Consider the following 19,763-nt stretch of genomic DNA (forward strand, 5'->3'; position numbering starts at 1 on the left):
ATCTTCTAGATACAACAGTTTATTTTATGCTGATAACAACTTCACTCTATTGCATACAAAAACTCTACCTTTTTACTCTCTCTCCTTTTATGTTTTTAATGTCACAATTCACCTCTTTTTATATTGTGGATTCATTAACAAATTATTGTAGCTATAATTATTTTTTAATACTTTTGTTCTTTAGCTTTTATACTAGAGTTAAGTGGTTAACACACCACCATACAGTAAGTCCCCTACATATGAACAAGTTCCATTCCAGAGCATGTTCATAAGTCCAATTTGTTCATAAGTCCAACAAAGTTAGCCTAGGTACCCAACTAACACAATCGGCTATATAGTACTGTACTGTAATGGGTTTATAATACTTTTCACACAAGTAATAAATAAAAAGCAAACAAACACAAAAAATAAACAGTTTTAATCTTACAGTACGGTACTTTGAAAAGTACAGTTGTACAGTACAATAGCTGGCATACAGGGGCTGGCATCGAGTGAACAGGCAAGAAGAGTTACTGACTGGAGGGAGGGAGAGGAGGTGGGAGATGGTAGAGCTGAAAGATTGTCAGCAATAGGAGATGGAGGGCAAGCTGCAATTTCACTCACTCCTGACGTTGATGGCACAGGTTCTGGTTCCTTGCTGGATTCAATTCTGTCTGCCCTCCTGAAAAGACAATCCAGTTATGTCTGGGTAGTAGCTCTTTTTTTTTCTCGTCATAGATGACACGGTAGCACTGAATTGCATTCTGAACAGCTGCTGCAACCTTCGTGTACTGTTCTACATTCGGGTCCTGTGCCTCAAAAACTAACAGTACCTCCTCAAATAAAGAAAATCCCCTTGCTATTTCCTGCATCGTGAATCTCTTCAGTTCTTCAGTTACTTCTTCCTCTTGTCACTCCACTCCCTCAATTATTTTCGTTTCCATCGTTATTGCTTGGTGCTTCTTAGCAGTACCAGCTACATCACCACTGCTTTTATGCTTGCTTCCAGACATCCTGGGCTTGAAATAATGATACTGTACTGCTGTACTCTATACAGTACTGTACAGTAAAGTACACAAAAGCACAACCACTTATAGAGGATACATGCATGTGACAATGTACGCCAGACCCATGAACTAACTTGTGTGACTGGACATGGGAACGCACGTTCGCATCTTTGAAAGTTCACAACTTGAAGTTTCACATATAGGGGACTTACTGTATTACAGTATCAGAGTATTCTGGATTTGACTATATACTTACCTTTACCATTGTGTTATGTATTTTCATGTCACCAATTAGCATACTTTCATTTCAGCTTGAAGAGCTCCTTTCAGCATTTCTTGTAAGGCACATCTAGTGGTAATGAAATCCCTCAGCTTTTGTCTGGGGTGATCTTTATCTCTTCTTCATTTTTGAAGGACAGCTTTGCCAGATAAAGTATTCTTGGTTGGCAGTTTTATTCTTTTATCACTTTTAATATATCATCCCATTCTCTCCTGCCCTATAAGCTTTCTGTGGAGAAATCCACTGATATCCTTATGGGGATTCCCTGGTAAGTTACAAGCTTCTTTTCTCTTGCTGCCTCTAAGAGTCTTTCTTTGTCTTTGATTTTTGACACTTTTTATCATAATGTATCCTGGAGAAGATCTCTTGAAGTTGGGTTTGCTTAGTGACTTATAAGCTTCATAAACTTGGATAACCATATCTCTCCCCAGATTTGGGAATTCTCAGCCATTATTTCTGCCTTCTCCCTCTATTCTCCTTCTGGGACTCCAATAATTTGCAGATTGCTTCTTTTGATGGTATCCTATAGATCATATAGGCTTTCTTAATTCTTTTTTTTGAATTTTTTTTTTTTATATAGCAGGTTCTTATTAGTTATCTATTTTATATATATTAGTGTATACATGTCAATCCCAATCTCCCAGTTCATCCCACCACCACCTCCCCCCCCGCCAGCTTTCCCCCCTTGGTGTCTGTACGTTTGTTCTCTATGTCTGTATCTCTATTTCTGCCTTGCAAACTGGTTCATCTGTACCATTTTTCTAGATTCCACATATATGCGTTAATATACAATATTTGTTTTTCTCTTTCTGAATTACTTCACTCTATGACAGTCTCTAGATCCATCCACGTCTCTACAAATGACCCAATTTCGTTCCTTTTTATGGCTGAGTAATATTCCACTGTATATATGTACCACAACTTCTTTATCCATTCATCTGTCGATGGGCATTTAGGTTGCTTCCATGACCTGGCTATTGTAAATAGTGCTGCAATGAACATTGGGGTGCATGTGTCTTTTTGAATTATGTTTTTCTCTGGGTATATGCCCAGTAGTGGAATTGCTGGGTCATATGGTAATTCTATTTTTAGTTTTTTAAGGACCCTCCATACTGTTCTCCATAGTGGCTGTATCAATTTACATTCCCACCAACAGTGCAAGAGGGTTCCCTTTTCTCCACACCCTCCCCAGCATTTGTTGTTTGTAGATTTTCTGATGATGCCCATTCTAACTGGTGTGAGGTGATACCTCACTGTAGTTTTGATTTGCATTTCTCTAATAATTAGTGATGTTGAGCAGCTTTTCAGGTGCCTCTTGGCCATCTGTATGTCTTCTTTGGAGAAATGTCTATTTAGGTCTTCTGCCCATTTTTTGATTGGGTTGTTTGTTTTTTTAATATTGAGCTGCATGAGCTGTTTATATATTTTGGAGATTAATCCTTTGTCTGTTGATTCATTTGCAAATATTTCTCCCATTCTGAGGGTTGTCTTTTCATCTTGTTTATAGTTTCCTTTGCTTTGCAAAAGCTTTTAAGTTTCATTAGGTCCCATTTGTTTATTTTTGTTTTTATTTTCATTACTTTAGTAGGTGGGTCAAAAAAGATCTTGCTGTGATTTATGTCATGGAGTGTTCTTCCTATGTTTTCCTCTAAGAGTTTTACAGTGTCCGGTCTTACATTTAGGTCTTTAATCCATTTTTAGTTTATTTTTGTGTATAGTGTTAGGTAGTGTTCTAATTTCATTCTTTTACATGTAGCTGTCCAGTTTTCTCATCACCACTTATTGAAGAGACTATCTTTTCTCCATTGTATATCCTTGCCTCCTTTGTCACAGATTAGTTGACCATAGGTGCATGGGTTTATATCTGGGCTTTCTATCCTGTTCCATTGATCTGTATTTCTGTTTTTGTGCCAGTACCATATTGTCTTGATTACTGTAGTCTTAATTCTTTTTTATTCTTTTTCCTTTGTTGTCCTCTGACTGGGTAATTTTAAAGTTCCTGTTTTTGAATTCACAGATTTTTTTCTCCTGATTGCTCCATTCTGCTGGTCATTGATGCTCTCTATTGCATTTTGCATTTCATTCATTGTATTCTTCAGCTCCAAAATTTCTGTTTGGTTCTTTTTTTAAATGATTTATCTCTTTGTTAAACTTCTCATTTTATTCATGTATAATTTTCCTGATTTTGTTGAATTGCCTTTCTGTGTTTTCTTGTAGCTCCTTGAGCTTCCTTAAAACAGCTATTTTGAATTCTTTGTCAGGTAAACTGCAGATCTCCATGTCTTTGAGGTCAGTTACTAGAAGATTGTTGTGATCCTTTGGTAGTGTCATGTTTCCTTGATTTATCACGTTCCTTGGAGTCTCACATTTTTGTCTTCACACTTGCAGTAGCGGGCACCTTCTCCAATTTTCACTAACTGACTTTGGGAGAGAAATCCCTACCATCAGTCCTGCTAGAGATTCTGAGGCTTTCTCAGACCATCTATGGATACACCTCCACCATGCTTCTTGCTCCCTCTTGTGGCAGAATTCTTAAGCTTGTTTACCTTCTCTTGATCCTGCAACACACCAAGCCAGGTGCTGACAGCCTCCCTTTTGTTTTCCCAAGGGCTGAGCTAAAGCTCAAGTGTGTGGTCTCTCCCTCGCCTGCAGACTCAGGCTGGCTTTCTATGCTCACAAGCTGTCTGCCAAAGCTCACTCTCACCACCACCAGGAGTGTGCACAGAGAGCTGGCCACAGGGTAGGGGTGTGAGTGGGTGAGGCACACGGAGCACTGGAGGTGCCTACAGGCCAGGTGGGGGGATCTGCAAGCAAGGTGTCCCCAGCAGCTCCTGGGCAGGCTCCTTGGAGTCTGCAGCACAGTTAGTAGGATCTGCATCCTTTAATGCCCTCCAAGAGTCCTATCTGCCACTCTCCCAGCCTTTCCCCACCCCCGCATCAGCCAGCTCACGACTCCGTACCCTGGATGGAGTGAGAGAGAAATGTGCCTCTTTGGCAATGTCCCACGCAGCTGGGGAAGTCAGGTGCGCACTGGCATGCTTCACTTTCCCCTGTGGGAGAAATCAACGGCCAAGAACGTCTCACCCGGTACTGAGCTGTGCTGCCTTGGGGGAGGGGTGATGTGGGTAAAATCAAACTCTTCCTCTTTTCCTCTCCAATGTGTCCAGACCTCTATTTTCGTTCTCCAGTGGTGTGCTGGAACTTCTCCACTGGAAACCTGGACTTCCACAAAGGCTCGTTCGTCTGTGGGTGATTGTCTTTTTTTTTTTTTTTTTTAATAAATTTATTTATTTATTTATTTATTTTTGGCTGTGTTGGGTCTTCATTTCTGTGCGAGGGCCTCCTCCAGTTGCGGCGAGCGGGGGCCACTCTTCATCGCCGTGCGCGGGCCTCTCACTGTCGCGGTCCCCCCCCCCCCCCCCCCCCCCCCCCCCGTTGCAGAGCACAGGCTCCAGACGCGCAGGCTCAGCAGTTGTGGCTCACGGGCCCAGTCGCTCCGCGGCATGTGGGATCCTCCCAGACCAGGGCTCGAACCCGTGTCCCCTGCACCAGCAGGCAGACTCCCAACCACTGCGCCACCGGGGAAGCCCAGGGTGATTGTCTTAAGACATTGTTCTCCAGGGTCTCCCACACTGTGGCTGAGAGGGGCTGGAGCCGGTTCACAGGCCACTGCAGGGTCTCCAGCCAGGACCGAGGTCCGCATGCCTATTACCTGATGCACGGGTGGGTGAGACTTCTCCTGGGTCTCTTGGCACATGGTGCTGGATCCCACAGGTGCTACAAGGCACTTCTGTCTGTGGATGGATGCCAAATTGTTGTTGAGTGCAGGGATATGTGAGGGCTGTCTTATTCAGCCACGTTGCTGACGTCACCCCACTTGAAAAATTCTTACTCTTTACCCTGAATATCCAACTGACAGATGATATTCTTCTCCCCCTCTTCTTGTTCACCCTTTCATGGATGGGAATGATCTGGGAAAGAGTGAGGATGGCTCTATTCCTGGAGCCATCTGATCGGGTAAAGACGGCAGAAAATTTTGGATAACATTGAATGGGAGAAAGGGAATATTACAAGATTGTACTGCATTTTACCAGGAGTCTGGAAAAAGAAGGAAATAGAGCAAGAATCATTAATGGGAAGCTGACATCTGACTCTGATATATCTGATACACACAATCACCAGTAGTGGTAGAGAAGATGTCCATTCCTAATGACACCCAGTTCCATCGTTCTTCATTCCTTCTCTTGGGCATCCCAGGGCTGGAAGATGTGCACGTCTGGATTGGATTCCCCTTTTGTGTATACTGTTGCTTTCCTGAGGAATGCTGCTGTCTGTAATCCAGACTGAGCGTATTCTCCACGAGCTCATGTACTGTATTCTAGCCATGTTGGACTCTTAATGACCTGGACTTTTTCACAGCCACCATCCCTAAAATGCTGGGCATCTTCTGGTTCACTCTCAGGGATATATATATATATATATATATATATATATATATATAGTAAAAAACACAACACAGTTTATCTTCTTAACCATTTTTAAGTGTACACTGCAGTACTGTTAACTATACTCACATTGTTGTGCAATGGATCTCTAGAACTTTTTCATTTTGCAAAACTGAAACTCTATACCCATTGAACTCCCATTTCCCTCTCCCCCAAACCCCTGCCAACTATCATCCTACTTTCTGTTTCTATAGACTACTTTAGATACCTCATATAAATGGAATCATATAGTGTTTTTTTGTGACTGTCTTATTTCACTTAGCCTAATATCCTCATGCGGCAGTTCTTTACTTTTGTGGTTGAATAATATTCCATTGTATGGTGAACCACATTTTGTTTATTCATTAATCAGTTGGAGGACATTTAGGTTGTTTCCACTTTTTGGCTGTTATGAACAATGCTGCTATCAACATCTGTGTATAAGGTTTTGTGTAGACGTTATGTTTTCATTTTTTTGGGGTACATACCTAGATGTGGAACTGCTGGGTCACGTGGTTAACTCTGCTTAACATTGAGGAATTGCCAGACCATTTCCCACAGTAGCTGTACCAGTTTTACATTCCTACCAGCAGCATATGAGCATATGAGGGGTTCCAATTTCTCCACATCCTTGCTAACACTTATTATTATCTGACTCTTCTAGCCACCCTTTTGGGTGTGAAGTGGTATCTCAGTTGTTTTTTATTTGCATTTCCCTAATGGTTAGTGATGTTGAGCATTGGCCATTTGCATATCTTCCTTGGAAAAATGTCGATTCAGGATCCTTGCCCAGTTTTAAAATTAGGTTGTCTTTTTACTGAGTTATGAGTTATTTATATATTTTAAATACAAATCCCTTATCAGATATATGAATTGCAGATATTTTCTCCCATTGTGTGGGTTGTCTTTTCACTCTTTTTAATATAGGCAAATCACAGCTATTAATTTCCCTCTGGTCACTACTTTGACTCCATAAGTTTTGGTATGTTCTGTTTTAGTATTTTTGGTGTTGTGTACTTGTCTTCATTCATCTCAAAGTATATTCCCTTGTATGTGATGAGTCACTTCTGTCTTGCTTTCAAAATTCTCCCTTTGTCTTCTGAGAGTTTGATTATGATGTGTCTAGGTACGGAACTCTTTGACTTTATCCTACTGGTAGTTTGTTGAGCTTTTTTGATGTATAGATTAATATTGGTCATCAAATATGCAAAGTTTTGAGCCATCATTTCTTCAAATATTCTTTCTGCCCTTTCTCGTCCCCTTATATCTATGCTGCATGGTGTGTCATAGGTCTCTGAGCCTCTGTTAATTTTTCTTCATTTTCCTTTCTATTCCTTGGATAGGTTAATTTCAACGGACCTATCTTCAAATTTGCTGATTTTTTTCTGCTTGGTCATGTCTGCTGAGCCCCTCTAGTGAAATTTTTATCTTAGTTATTGTACTTTTCAACTCTAGAATTTCTATTTGGTTCCTTTCTATAAGTTGTCTCTTTACTGATAGTCTCTATCTGGTGAGACACCATTCTTATCTCCTCTAGTTCTTTAGACATGGTTTCCTTTAGCTCTTTGAACATATTTTAAATAGCTGACTTAAAATCTGGTACTAGGGTAAGTTTAAAACTCTAAAAAGCTTTCTGTTCTTACCAAGATTCTACTGTCTTTCTTGACTGAACACTCTCTGGGTTACTGAAAGCCTTTGGTTAATTTCCAGAGTTTAAAGTTGATTCTGATTATATATGGCAGATTTTTCATTGGTCTTATAGAGAGAGCAAACTTTCGGTGGTTCTTATGGGACCATTTTTGTTGACCCTTTGCTTGGATTTTGATTCAAATAAACTATGGAAAAATATTTTTGAAACAACTGGTGGGAGTCCCCTGGTGGCCACATGGGTGAGGATTCCAGATGTTCACTGCTGTGGCCCGGGTTCAGTCCCTGGTCTGAGAACTGAGATCCCGCAAGCTGTAGGGTGCAGCCAAACAAACAAACAAACAAAACAACAACAAACAAAACAGAAACAAACAAAAAACCAACACAGCTGGCAAAAACTGAACACAGACTGGTTATCAGATTAAAAATTTTATTTTGTTGGAAAAGAAAATTGTATATTCAAGACCCTATTATCTCTTAGAGCTACATAGAGGTGGTTAGAGTTTTCTTTGATTTGCTCTCAAATACTCCAGCTTACATGCAAAAAAAGTATGTGTGGGAGGAGAGATATGAAATAATGGCACATGTTGATGGTTGTTGGATCTGGGTGATGGGTACATGGAGGTTCACTTACCATTTTATTTTTATGTTCAAACATTTCTATAATAAAATGTATTTTAAAAAACAGAAGGGGTACCCTTGGGTCCAGACAAGGCTGCCTTGAACTGGGAAAAATTAATTTAGTCCCATACTGGCCTTGGGCGGAAGGGAGTAAAACAATGTCCTGGAAGACAGAGTGTGCGTTAAGAGAATAAAGGCTAACGTGATAGAACCAGTCAGGTACCCTCAGGATAAAGTCATACAGCAAGTAAAGACATGTAACTATCTCTGTGTCTGGGAGGCAAAGGAATTGACTGGTCAAATCCATGCTGGTCCTTGGCCCCAGCTCCCAAGTCTGGTGGTCTCCACCACATCCCGGGGGGGTGGAAAAGATTTCTTTCCTGGGGCTAGCGAAAGGAGTGTTCCTGCCCGAAACCATTCCTCTTGGCTTGAACAGCACTATGACCAAGACCCGAAGCTGGAGCTATGCATAGGGTGACAGACCTCAAAGGGCAGAGGCCTGGGATGAAGTAGGCTTCTGTCCTAAGTGACCCACAGCCTCAAGACACCAACTGGGGAAAGGGAGCTTCCTCTGATGACCCCAGACTCAATCAGTGAAGCTCCAGAAATCTTAAATTACACTATAAAATGTACGTTTGTGAGTTCTTTATAACATACTCCAAATACAACGACCTTAAACCCTGAGGGAGGGAACATGGGAGATCCACCCAGAAGAGTTCCCACAGGGCAGGACCATGCAAAGCCTGAGGTACTGGGCACTCCCACATTCAAAGCACAAGGAGAACTTACCTAGCCTGGTCTGCTGCCAGCTTTCCAAAGGGGAACAAGAGCCACTAGGGAAGACAGGTGCCCTGAGGCCGTAGCTAAAAAGAGGGCTTGGGAAATAGGAACCAAAGGAAGGCAGTCAAGAACCTGCCATTCTTTAATACCCCTTTCCCTAGGAGGAGGAGCAGGATATATATTTTAAGACACAAAGAGCCCCTGGACCTTTCTTTGGACATAGCTGAGGGATTTGAAACTCCTCTGCAGCCAGGTTAGGAGAGGAGAAACTAAGGGAGGAGCTGGGGGCACTGGTGGGCAGAGGACAAGCTACACAAGCCCTGTGGGAGAAAGGCAGAGCTGACTGCCCTCGGCTGCACCCAGCCCAGGAGCGTCACTGCGCGAAGCCCTGTCAGAAAGGGGGAGAGGAGCTGAAAGAGGCCGAAGACAGTAACGCAACGTTCCTTAGCAGGTCAAGGGCCTTTCACTGTGCAGCAGAGGGGCTGCTGAGTGGGGGCAGTGGCTGGCAGACCCTGTAACATCTGAATGGGGTGGGGAAGAGGGCCTGGGACCATCACTAGTCCGCCTCACTGTGCTGTTACCACCACCATGATGCTGGGCACAGCAGGGATAACCGGGGTGGGACGCAAGCCTGGCATGGCCAGAAGTACAATCTGCAGGTCGCTGTGGAATGAGGGGCCAGAAGAGGCCATACATCTTCCATGTGAGGTGAAATGGGAAACCAGCACCTTGTGTAGTGCCACCCAGGGTCCCCACCTGACCAGCCCATGGCCCCAGGTCCATATGACAACTACTTGACTAAAGAACAGCTTTATTGGTGACCCGAAGGAACCAAGGCCACTCTCAGGCAGTGTCAGCCTGTAAGGCCTTCTCCGGGCAGGAAAGTCAACCACATAATTCATGGGACTTCCCGACAAGAGGTCAGAGCTCCACTCCTAATTTTAAGAAAATTCCAAATCCTGATTTCAGAGTCAGTAAAAAGAAGGTCAGAGACTAGAATCCTGACAAGTATCGGTGCCTCTGCCTATGGGGGCTGAGGAGGCTGGCTGAGTTGTTCAGCAACATCCGTGGGGCTGTACAGATGAGGTAGAGGCCAGAAAGGCCACAGGAAGTCTCCCGAAGGCAAGTTTCCAAGAGAGTTCACACTTGTGCAGGGCGTAGAACCTGGCCCTGAGATTGCACTTTGGGTCTGATGGGTAGCAGAGGACCCCACCTACTGGCCCTCAGCACGTGGAACCTCCGTGGTCTGGGCTCAGTGGTGCTGCCACAGCCTGTCACACGTCCCAGCTCCTCACTGCTGGGGCGTCCCCAGCTTCCTGATAGGATACAGGTACCACATCACCACCCGGAAGGGTGATGATCAATGTGAAGTTGGTTTTATCCTGGAGGCCACTGATGATGTCACCGTGTAGACGTTCTGGGCCTGCAGGGGGGAGGACAGCACTATGCCACCCTAAGAATGGCTGCACAGGGACAACCCCCCACCCGCCAGCCAAGGGGATGTAAGAGCCTGGACTTTGGCCTGTGTTGAGCCTCCAGCATGCCCTACAGAAGTGGAAGCCTGAGTCCCCATCACTTCCCCTCTGGCAAAGCCAACAGATGCCCAAGTACTGGCAGTGGTGAGGGCCCAGCCCACCAAGAACCTGAGAAATGTGCCAGCAAGACTGAAGAGGGGAAACACGCGGCCTCGGGGGCTGACGGGACTCATTTACACACGGTAGTTCGTTTGTGTAGCTTGAAAACACCAGTGCAGAGCACAGCACCAGCCAGAGGACCCAAGGCCCACGGCTTAGGGGACAGTGTGTGAGTGAAGGGGCCCCTGTGTGCGTGAGGACCCAGCAACACCCTCAGGGAAACCCAAAGCGCTGCAGGTAGCAGGGCACTCACCTCATACACCTTGGAGCTGGAGAAGTTCAGCCGGGCGAGGGAGGTCCAGTAGTGATACGGCATATCTGTCCTGCGGCTGAAGAAGACTATGGCGCTGGCCTCATTGGCCAGGGGCCGCACGTACACTTCAATGTGGGATTTCTCCTGGGCGCAGAAGATGGCTACTGGCTGGGGGCCTGCTCAGCAGGCCCTAAAGCTCCCTTCCCACCCTCCCTTGAGCTCTGGGTCTCGCCAGCCCACAGTTCCGTGTCAGGCAGAAGCTTGGAGGGGAACCACAGCCCTCCAGCACCCAACTCGTCTAACTCACCTTCCTTTCTTCCTTCCCTGACTCAGCAGACGCTCCCCGACACTTACTCTGTGCCAGGCCCCAGGCCAGGACACAGATAAATGCTGCATGAGGTCCTGCCTCAGAGAGCTTACAGGATTACGGGAGAGACAGACGTGGACAGCCCCTGGCAACCGTCCAGTTAGAACGATGAGCTCTGCCCTGAGCAGCCAGGAGGGTGAAGCCACAGGCACCAGAAGGCCCTGGGCTGGCTCCACCATCAGCCTCTCTGGCAGGATTAGTTATCGCCTCTGGGCATCACCAGTTCAGCAGGTGCCTTCTATATTGGTGTAGATTTCCTTTTACTAGAGAGGCAAGGATCTGGGCAACGAGCACAATCTTTGAGGTGACACTATTGGCATCTAGTCCTGTTGTACCACTTACCAATTGTGTGGCCTTGGTATAAAGTTACTGAGACTCTTCAAGTCTAAGTTTCCTCATTTGTAAAACAGGGAAGGAGCATCGACCTTCTGAGAAAATCTATCTAGAATGTCTAGCACACAGTAGGTGCTCAACAACTAGTATACACTAGAACTAGTTAGTAGTTGTCCTCCATGGCTCAAACAACTCCTAAACTCTGAAGGCAAGCCCTAGTTCTCTGCCAGCCCTCACAGACTTGTGCAGAAGTCTTGCAGTTCCAAACCGAGGGGCCACACTGATCCCGTGTGCACCTGTGGTGATGTCTCCCTTCCCCAAATCCCACGAGCTGTCCTGCTCTGGCCCTGCTCTTACCCAGGCAAGTGAGGGACAGTCGAAGCAGCTCCCAGTACAGACTTCGACTGAATGCAACTACGAGGGATTGAGCGGATTTCAGAGGCCCAGTCCCGACCCCTGAACCTCTGGCCTGCAGACTTGTTTCCAGGGGAGCCCAGTCTCTCAGCCTCCCTTCCTTGCTCCACACCCCCAGTACCTTGAGAATCCTGCGTCCTTGGATGCCTAAGGGATCCTGGTTGATTTTGATCATGAGTGGATTCTGCAGAATGTCCATGTTCTGGGCGGAGATGGTACGCAGGTCCGTGGACATGAAGAGGGGGGCCGCCAGCACCGTCCACAGGGCCATCTGGGCCCGGGCTTGCTCGAAGCTGAGGCCAAAGTTCCCAATGAGCAACTGGGGGCAGAAAAGAGGATTGCTCAGCTCTGCCCTCTTCAGGGCGGTGGGCGTGCGGACCAACCCTAAACTTGTAGCAAGAGAAGACAGAGATGGGGGAGGACGGCCAGGTGTGGGTCCTGGTTCTGCAAACACCATTCCCCAGCAGCGTGGCCTTGGGGTGGGTCAGGTCACTTTTCAGAGCCTCAGGTTTCTTCTTCCATCAAGAATATAGGGGTGATAATATGCTCTGACCATGTCACAGGTTGTTCAGAGGATCCAATGGATCCTGTTGCCAAAAGCGTTTATAAACTGGAATATGCAAGTCAAGAAATGCAGCCAGGATGGTAGTAAAGCAGACCTGGACAGAGTCTCTGCTCCTGCCACTAGCCACCCACCTGCCCTAACGACAGCTGACTACACCAACGGGCACTCCTGTCCCCAGGGCAACCAATACACCAACAGGACACAAACGATTATTGCTAACTCAACACTGTTGTGTACTTAGTGACACCAATTTAACTAAGCACTGTATATGTGCCAAACCATGCCAAGCATTTAAAGGGTCATCCTTTTGGGGACTTCCCTGGTGGTCCAGCAGTTAGGACTCCTCGCTCCCACTGCAGGGGGAGCGGGTTTGATCCCTGGTCAGGGAACTAAGATCCCGCATGCCGTGTGGCATGGCCAAAAAATAAAATAATTTTTAAAAAAGTACTTGGCCCTGGGCCTGGTGCCTAGTAGGTCAGTGAAGGTCAGCTCCCCCCCAACCCCAGGGAGCTGAGTCCTGTTTGCAATATCAGCCATGTGCTGGCCTAAAAAAAACATAAAACAGGGGCTTCCCTTGTGGCGCAGTGGTTGAGAGTCTGCCTGCCGATGCAGGGGACACGGGTTCGAGCCCTGGTCTGGGAGGATCCCGCGTGCCGCAGAGTGGCTAGGCCCGTGAGCCACAACTGCTGAGCCTGTGCGTCTGGAGCCTATGCTCCGCAGCAGGAGAGGCCGCAATAGTGAGAAGCCCGCGCACCGCGATGAAGAGTGGCCCCCACTTGCCGCAACTAGAGAAAAGCCCTCGCATAGAAACAAAGACCCAACACAGCCAAAAATAATAAATAAATAAATAAATAATTTTAAAAAATAAAATAAAATAAAATAAAAATAAAGGGTCATCCTTTGAACCCTCAAAACAACCCTATATATATAGTAGCTACTATTATTATTTCCATTTTCCAATTGACAAAGCTGAGTCACAGAAAAAATTAAGTCACGTGCCCAAGGTAAGCGGCAGAGCTGGAGCTGGAACTCTAAAGCAGGTCAATTTCTGTTTCTCCAGGCACCTCTCCATCTGGCCTAGTATTTGTAATTATTATAATCATCACTGACAGTAAATACTCGTAGACTAAATGAAGAGATAGCTATAAAACTGTAAGATAAATTGCAAAGAAATTTAAGTGATCAGGGCTATGAGTGAGGTAGGTATGAGAGGCCAGTTCTGCCTGTGGAGAGTAACACTATACGGAGCATTGAAAGAGGGGTCAGAGGCAGACCTGGCAAAGCGTCTAGGGAGGGAATGGCAAGAGAGTGTGGACTGTTTGTGATCTTCACCCTACGGAGGAATAGTGTCTTACACAAGAGTCACGACAGATCAAGTTTCAAGACACATCAGAACCGCCTGGGAAGACTGTTAACAATGGGCATTCCCAGGCCCTCTCTGAACATTCTGAGCCAAGAGGTGGGGTGGGGCCCTGGGAACAGAATTGTAAGCCCCCAAGGCAAGTCCAGCATGGCTGGTTCAAGGACACGTTTCTGAGATGCTGATCTAGAACCTGGCAATGAGCGTCCAGGAAGACAGCATAGGGCAGTGGGCCTTGGGCCATCCCCTTCCATGCTGGTACCATGTCTGGGTCGTTCCAGTGCCCAGGGCCTGCCACCGGCTGCAGAATGTCCTGGTGGGTCACAAACCAGTCCAGGATGGAGAGCACGCTCCTCCAGGAGTCCTGGATGTCGTCATAGTTGCGCCAGAGGTTGCAGATGTCCGCCAGCAGAGTGTAGTTCACCTGGATTTGGGGGGAAGGCAGAGTCCAACAGCAGAGTCACACTCTGCTGCCTGGGGCCCTGCACAGGGGCTGGGGAGCCTCAGCAGGAGACACAGAGGGTAGGGAAGGGGGAAGGGAACAGACCTTGAGCGTGTTCAGGATGAGGAAGGCCTCGGAGGGAGTGGCTCTGCTCTGGGGCTGCCCAGGCCTCTCCTCCATGCGCGCTGGTGCCAGAAGCCTACCCCTCCCTCTCATGCCAGCTGGGGCCAAGCCCAGGGTATGGACCCAGGCTGGTGTACTCATAACCTTCCCTACCACACACCCACCCCCGTGTTCTCTCAGTGAGTCCCACCCTCTGCCAGGGTTCTCCCTCCAGTCTGCAGGTCTGATTCCACCCTTTCTAGCACCCTACATGCTGAAGGGTCCCTGGTGAGATGCCCACAAGGCCTTTCAGAGGCTAGGCCCCGCCTGCCTAGCCTCACCAGCCTTCTGGATCTCCTAGCCTACTCGGCAAAACCCAGGATTCTGACTGCTTGTTGGGTGCTGTGTCAGCACATGACATATGGTTCCCATGCCTTGGATACCCATCCCTTCAGCCCACCTGACAAGTGTCTCCACTAAGACCCTGGGCTGCCTCAGGCCCCCTCAGGTACTTATGACCCTTTCCTAGACCTACAAATCAGCATGTGAGCAACTATGATGAGAGGAGCCCTGACTGCACAGAAGGCAAGGATTCCTGGGTATGAGGAGCATTGCACAGAATGGGTGCACAGAATGGCTTACCTTTGGGGGGAGGCCCCCTTCGTAGGCTGGCCAACTGCAGGAGAAGGCGATGGGGCGGCCTGTGGCATTCAGGGCAGCAGCCATCTTGGGGTACCCTGGAGAAGTCCAACCCTCACGTTTTAGGATGAAGAGACACAAGATGAAATCTGGGGCCTCAGCCCAAACCTCCCACCAAATGGGAGGAAACTACGGTTCAAGGAGGTGCTTCCCCTGTACCCAGAGCTGCAAACACTTCCCGGGTAGGGCATGGTACCATCCCATCTTTAGGGAGTCTGGGAGCCAAGATCCCCCTAGGCCCTGGGTGAGGGGAATTGGGAAACGCTACCCACCCCCTAGGGCCATACAGACAGATGGGCACTGCGGGGCCCTCCATGGCCACCCCTCCCTGTCTACCTCATGGCCCCCAGCCAGCTGTGGGACCCACCCTCGGCCCGTTCCTCGGGGGTTGAGAAGCAGCCATCCAGCTTCAGCATGTCCACCTTCCACTTGGCGAAGGTTTGAGCATCCTGGACCACCTTGTCTAGCGTGGTGCCTGGGTAACCCATGCAGGTGAAGTTGCCCATGTCCCCGTAGATGCCCAGCTTCAGGCCCAGGGAATGAGCCTGTGGGGGGTTGAGAACACACTGGGCTCAGGCAGGACCTCAAGGAGCCGCCTCCCAGGCACATCTGACCAGGCCCCATTAAAACCTTCAATGATGGGACTTCCCTGGTGATGCAGTGGTTAAGAATCTGCCTGCCAATGCAGGGGACACGGGTTCGAGCCCTGGTCCGGGAAGATCCCACATGCTGCGGAGCAATTAAGCCAGCCCGTGAGCCACAGCTACTGAGCCCGTATGCCACAAGTACTGAAGCTCACGAGCCTAGAGCCCACGCTCTGCAACAAGAGAAGCCACCACAATGAGAAGCCTGCGCACCCAACAAAGAGTAGCCCCCACTCACCACAACTAGAGAAAGCCTGCGCACAGCAACGAAGACCCAATGCAGCCAAAAAATAATTAATTAATTAATTTAAAATAATAAATAAATAAATAAATAAATTTAAAAAAAAAAAAAAAAAAAAACCTTCAATGACTCCCTAAAGCCCAAAGGAAAGGGTCTCAGCTTGCTGGCCTGGCCTCTGCCAACCATGATACTTCCCCTCCCTCCAACACACACACCTTGCATGGGCTGTTTCTGGCCTCTAAGCATTTGCTTCTGCCATTCCCTCTGCCTTGAATGCCATCTCTCCGGTATCAGCTCAAGAATTGCTTCCTCCAGAGAACCTTCCTGAAATCCCAGGCTGAATAAGATGTCCTTCCTTGCTCTCACCCACTACAGTGGGTCAAAACTACCTGTCCATGAATCTATTTCCTCCACCAGACTGTGAGTTCTCAAGCAGGGATTATAGAAATGAGCCCTAAGTCGGATGGGGTGGAAAGAGTGGTCTGGCCCCCAGGCCAAGGGGCAGGGCTGGGGTGGGGCTCACATAGTCTGCCAGGAAGGCCATGCCGTTGGGGAAGCGCTTGGGATCAGGCACCAGGTTGCCTTTGGCGTCACGTCCACCAATCCAGCAGTCATCGATGTTAAGGTATACGTAGCCCAGGTCCCGCCATCCATCCTGTGCCAGCCGGTCAGCCATCTCCACGAAGAGCCGCTCACTGGCGAGGGGTAGGGGACAGGGCTGCTCAGTGGCCCAGCACAGGCCTAACCTTAACCCCACCCCACCTTCCTCAGAGCTTTTCAAACTTCTTAGATGCTCTGAGCGTGAATCCGGCCTACAAGTACCATGGCCTTGCTGTCAGCTGAAGACTAAGCCAGGTAACAAGTGTAAGGGATACCAAGGATTATGTCATGAGCCATGAGCAGGGTAGAGCAAGAGGAGTGATTTGGCCCCCAAGCCAAGAAGCAGGACTGGGCCAGTGGGAAGCACGTGGGGTCTGGCCTGGCCCTTAACTGTTCTCTCCTTTCCATTATCTCAGGGGCTGCATCCACCACAGGGTCCCTGTCCCACAGGCCTGAGGTCACCACAGAGGCCCCAAGCTGGTCATGAAGCTGAGTGTCAGAGGTCTCAAAAGTCACCTCTGGTTGCTTTCTCTCTGGGATGTGGGGCTCTAACCCTGCCCTCTTTCCTAGCTGACCCCCACTCCCTGCTCCCACTCTGTGAGGGCCCTAGGCAAGCCTGTCGGGTGGTACAGACCCTACTCACCTGATGCAGTTCTTTGGGTCCTCGTTACAGTCAGTGTTGCAGCGGAAGCGTTCCCAGGCCAGCCAGCCCATGGGTGGCCTCCGCAGGAGCCCATTCTCCAGAACCAGCACCTGGGCCACCAAGGCCAGCAAGAGCACTGCAGCGGGTTGGAAGGATAACTGTGAGTGGCTCCTATAGCTCCAGCCCTCACCCCACCCCATCCATATGCTGCCCAGCCCTGCAGAGGCTGCTGGCCTGCACATTAGGGGAACTAGACTCTTGCGCTTCAGGTGGAATGGGCTCTTCCTGCAACTCCTGGCTCCAGGAGTGCTGTGAGTGGGCCAGACGGTGCCTGGGGTGGGGCGACGTGTTTGAGGCCCAGATTCCCACTGTGCTGTTACCACAGCAGTGCTGGAATTATCAAAAACTAACACCTGAGGTCATATCCTTTCTACACCCTGACCAGCTCCTCCCACTCCATTCACACAGAACTTGACAGTACACTGTAGCCAGGTCTCCTGAGTCCCATCCAGGGCTCTTTGTTCTCCAGAGACACCCAAGAGGCTTCAGAAGGGCTTAAGAGGTCAGCCGGTTGGACCTGCACCCAGCCAGCTCACTTTCCCTCTAGGGCCTCAGTTTCTTTATCTGCAAGATGGAATCACTGTACTGACTTTACAGGGCTGTTCTCATTACATATTGATGTTAATAAGATAGGGCCTCTGTGCTTTGGGGTAGAGGGGGTGAGCAGGGAAGAGGCCCCTTTGGAGGGGAACTGATTCCTAGGTGGGGAGCACCTCCTCCTTTCCTGGCCCACTTCCAAGAATAAGAGAGGAACATGTCTCCCCACACACCCACATCAGGGAAGGAGGCCCAGACACCACAGGACTGGAACTTCCTCCAGGTAGCTCCCACCCCCAACTGGTCACCTACCCTCCCAAAGCCACCCCCGTCCGTGTAGGTACCTGTCTTCAGCAACATCGCTCTGGACTCAGCGTCTCAGGACCTGACCAGATCTGCTCTGCTTTTACCAGCTTTATATGTTGGGCTTTGGAAGCTAAGAAACGTTAGAAAAGCACTGGGGTCACTACTGCCTGGCTAGCCCTGCTGCCCTTAACCTTGGGTGTGGATCCCACACTGGGTCCCCACGCCCTCTCACAGCTCCCCCCCTCCCCCAGCCATCACTTCCCCGAGCCTGGGTTCTTCCTGAGGAAATACTAAACAAGGCATCTTGGACGTTAGACCGCACCCCCTCTGCACTGCTGGGAACCCCGAGCGCCCAAGGGCGGCCCTCTGCCAGACTGGGGTCAGAGAGAGGCAGCGACAGGCTCGAGGACGCCCAGGAAGAACGGAAGCGGCGGGCCGGGACCAGGCTCCGCATTCCCTCCGAGTCTGGGTTGCCGCCCCTCGTCCCCAAAGACCGCAGGCCCAGCGGCCCAGCACGGGGACCCCAACCAGAGTCGTCCACATTTGACACTCACCCCTTCCAACTCCCGCAGAACTGCCGCCTGCCTCGGTCTCCGGAACCAGCCACCACCTCAGTCACCTGATTCGCCTCTGGCGTTCCAGAGGGGCGGGGCCTCACTGCGGCTAACCTTCCCCGGAGAACCTAACAGAATCCCCCTAGCAACGTCCCGCCCCGCCCTCTACCGGCCCAGTAAGCCCTCGGAACCTCCCAAAGCCCCACCTCCTTCGAGCTCCGGCTCTGCGCGCCCCCGAGGCAGGCACGAGCCAACCGCGGCTTCACGTGAAGCTAGTCCTTTCACCTCTGCTGGGTTCCCTGAAGGCGAGGATAGTGCACTGTAGATGACGCTCAATAAATAGCTGTGGCGTGAATACCTGCTGAGGGCTTTTTTTTTTTTTTTTTTTTTTTTAAATTAATTAATTAATTAATTTGTTTTTGGCTGTGTTGGGTCTTCGTTTCTGTGCGAGGGCTTTCTCTAGTTGTGGCAAGCGGGGGGCCACTCTTCATCGCGGTGTGCGGGCCTCTCACTATCGCGGCCTCTCTTGGTGCGGAGCACAGGCTCCAGACGCGCAGGCTCAGTAGTTGTGGCTCACGGACCTAGTTGCTCCGCGGCATGTGGGATCTTCCCAGACCAGGGCTCGAACCTGTGTCCCCTGCATTAGCAGGCAGATTCTCAACCACTGCACCACCAGGGAAGCCCCTGCTGAGGGCTTTTTTAAGAAAAATGGGAGAATGCCCTGAAGCAGGGCCCGTAGTAAGCCGCTCACAAACAGTAGTGGAAGATGAATAGGCACCACGAGGAGGATGGGTGGGAGAAAGCAAACCAGGTGGAGGACACAGCTCTTTCAAAGCCAGGAGACCCTCCTTCCCTACCTGACACTTGGACCACCCATTATTCTTATCCAGGCACTTTGCATATTCCTTCCTCTTTCATTCATCAAATACTTATTGAGCAACCGCTAGGTACCAAGCACTTCATTCTTGGCACCTTCACTTGGATGATCACTGGGCATCTCAAACATAACTGGCCCCAGACACCTGCCACTTCCATATCTCAGGTAATGGCAACTCTCCTTCCAGGTGTTCAGGCCAAAACGTTGGAGTCCTCCTTGCCTCCTCTTTCCCTCACTCCCTACATCCAACCTCTCTGCAAACCTTGCACTCTCTACCTTCAAAACCCATCCTGAACTTGGCCACCTCTCTCTACTCTCCCAGCCCCCATCACAT

General features: G+C 49.0%; 1 protein-coding gene across 1 annotated transcript; it reads right to left on the reverse strand.

Annotated features, from left to right (window-relative positions):
- Positions 1-9,591: 9,591 nt before the first annotated feature.
- On the reverse strand, positions 9,592-18,692 carry NAGA (alpha-N-acetylgalactosaminidase). Its single transcript, XM_036864933.1, has 10 exons — positions 18,553-18,692; positions 18,037-18,128; positions 17,096-17,231; positions 16,376-16,547; positions 15,335-15,512; positions 14,911-15,005; positions 13,987-14,148; positions 11,921-12,118; positions 10,686-10,829; positions 9,592-10,221 (listed from the first exon to the last, which is right to left on the reverse strand). Exons 2-10 carry the CDS (start codon positions 18,050-18,052, stop codon positions 10,159-10,161), a joined length of 1,164 nt encoding a protein of 387 aa, XP_036720828.1. The 5' UTR covers positions 18,053-18,128; positions 18,553-18,692; the 3' UTR covers positions 9,592-10,158.
- Positions 18,693-19,763: the final 1,071 nt, after the last annotated feature.

Source organism: Balaenoptera musculus, chromosome 10, assembly GCF_009873245.2.
Source record: "Balaenoptera musculus isolate JJ_BM4_2016_0621 chromosome 10, mBalMus1.pri.v3, whole genome shotgun sequence".
Classification (NCBI taxonomy): Eukaryota; Metazoa; Chordata; class Mammalia; order Artiodactyla; family Balaenopteridae; genus Balaenoptera; species Balaenoptera musculus.

What these genes read in the sequence shown, in the direction of transcription:
- NAGA (XM_036864933.1), bottom strand. An exon ending in CCCCGAGGAACGGGCCGAGG is followed by an intron (nt 15,006 to 15,334) that starts GTGGGTCCCACA and finishes GGACTTCTCCAG; the next exon opens with GGTACCCCAAGATGGCTGCT. An exon ending in AAGGACGCAGGATTCTCAAG is followed by an intron (nt 10,830 to 11,920) that starts GTACTGGGGGTG and finishes TTCTGCGCCCAG; the next exon opens with GAGAAATCCCACATTGAAGT.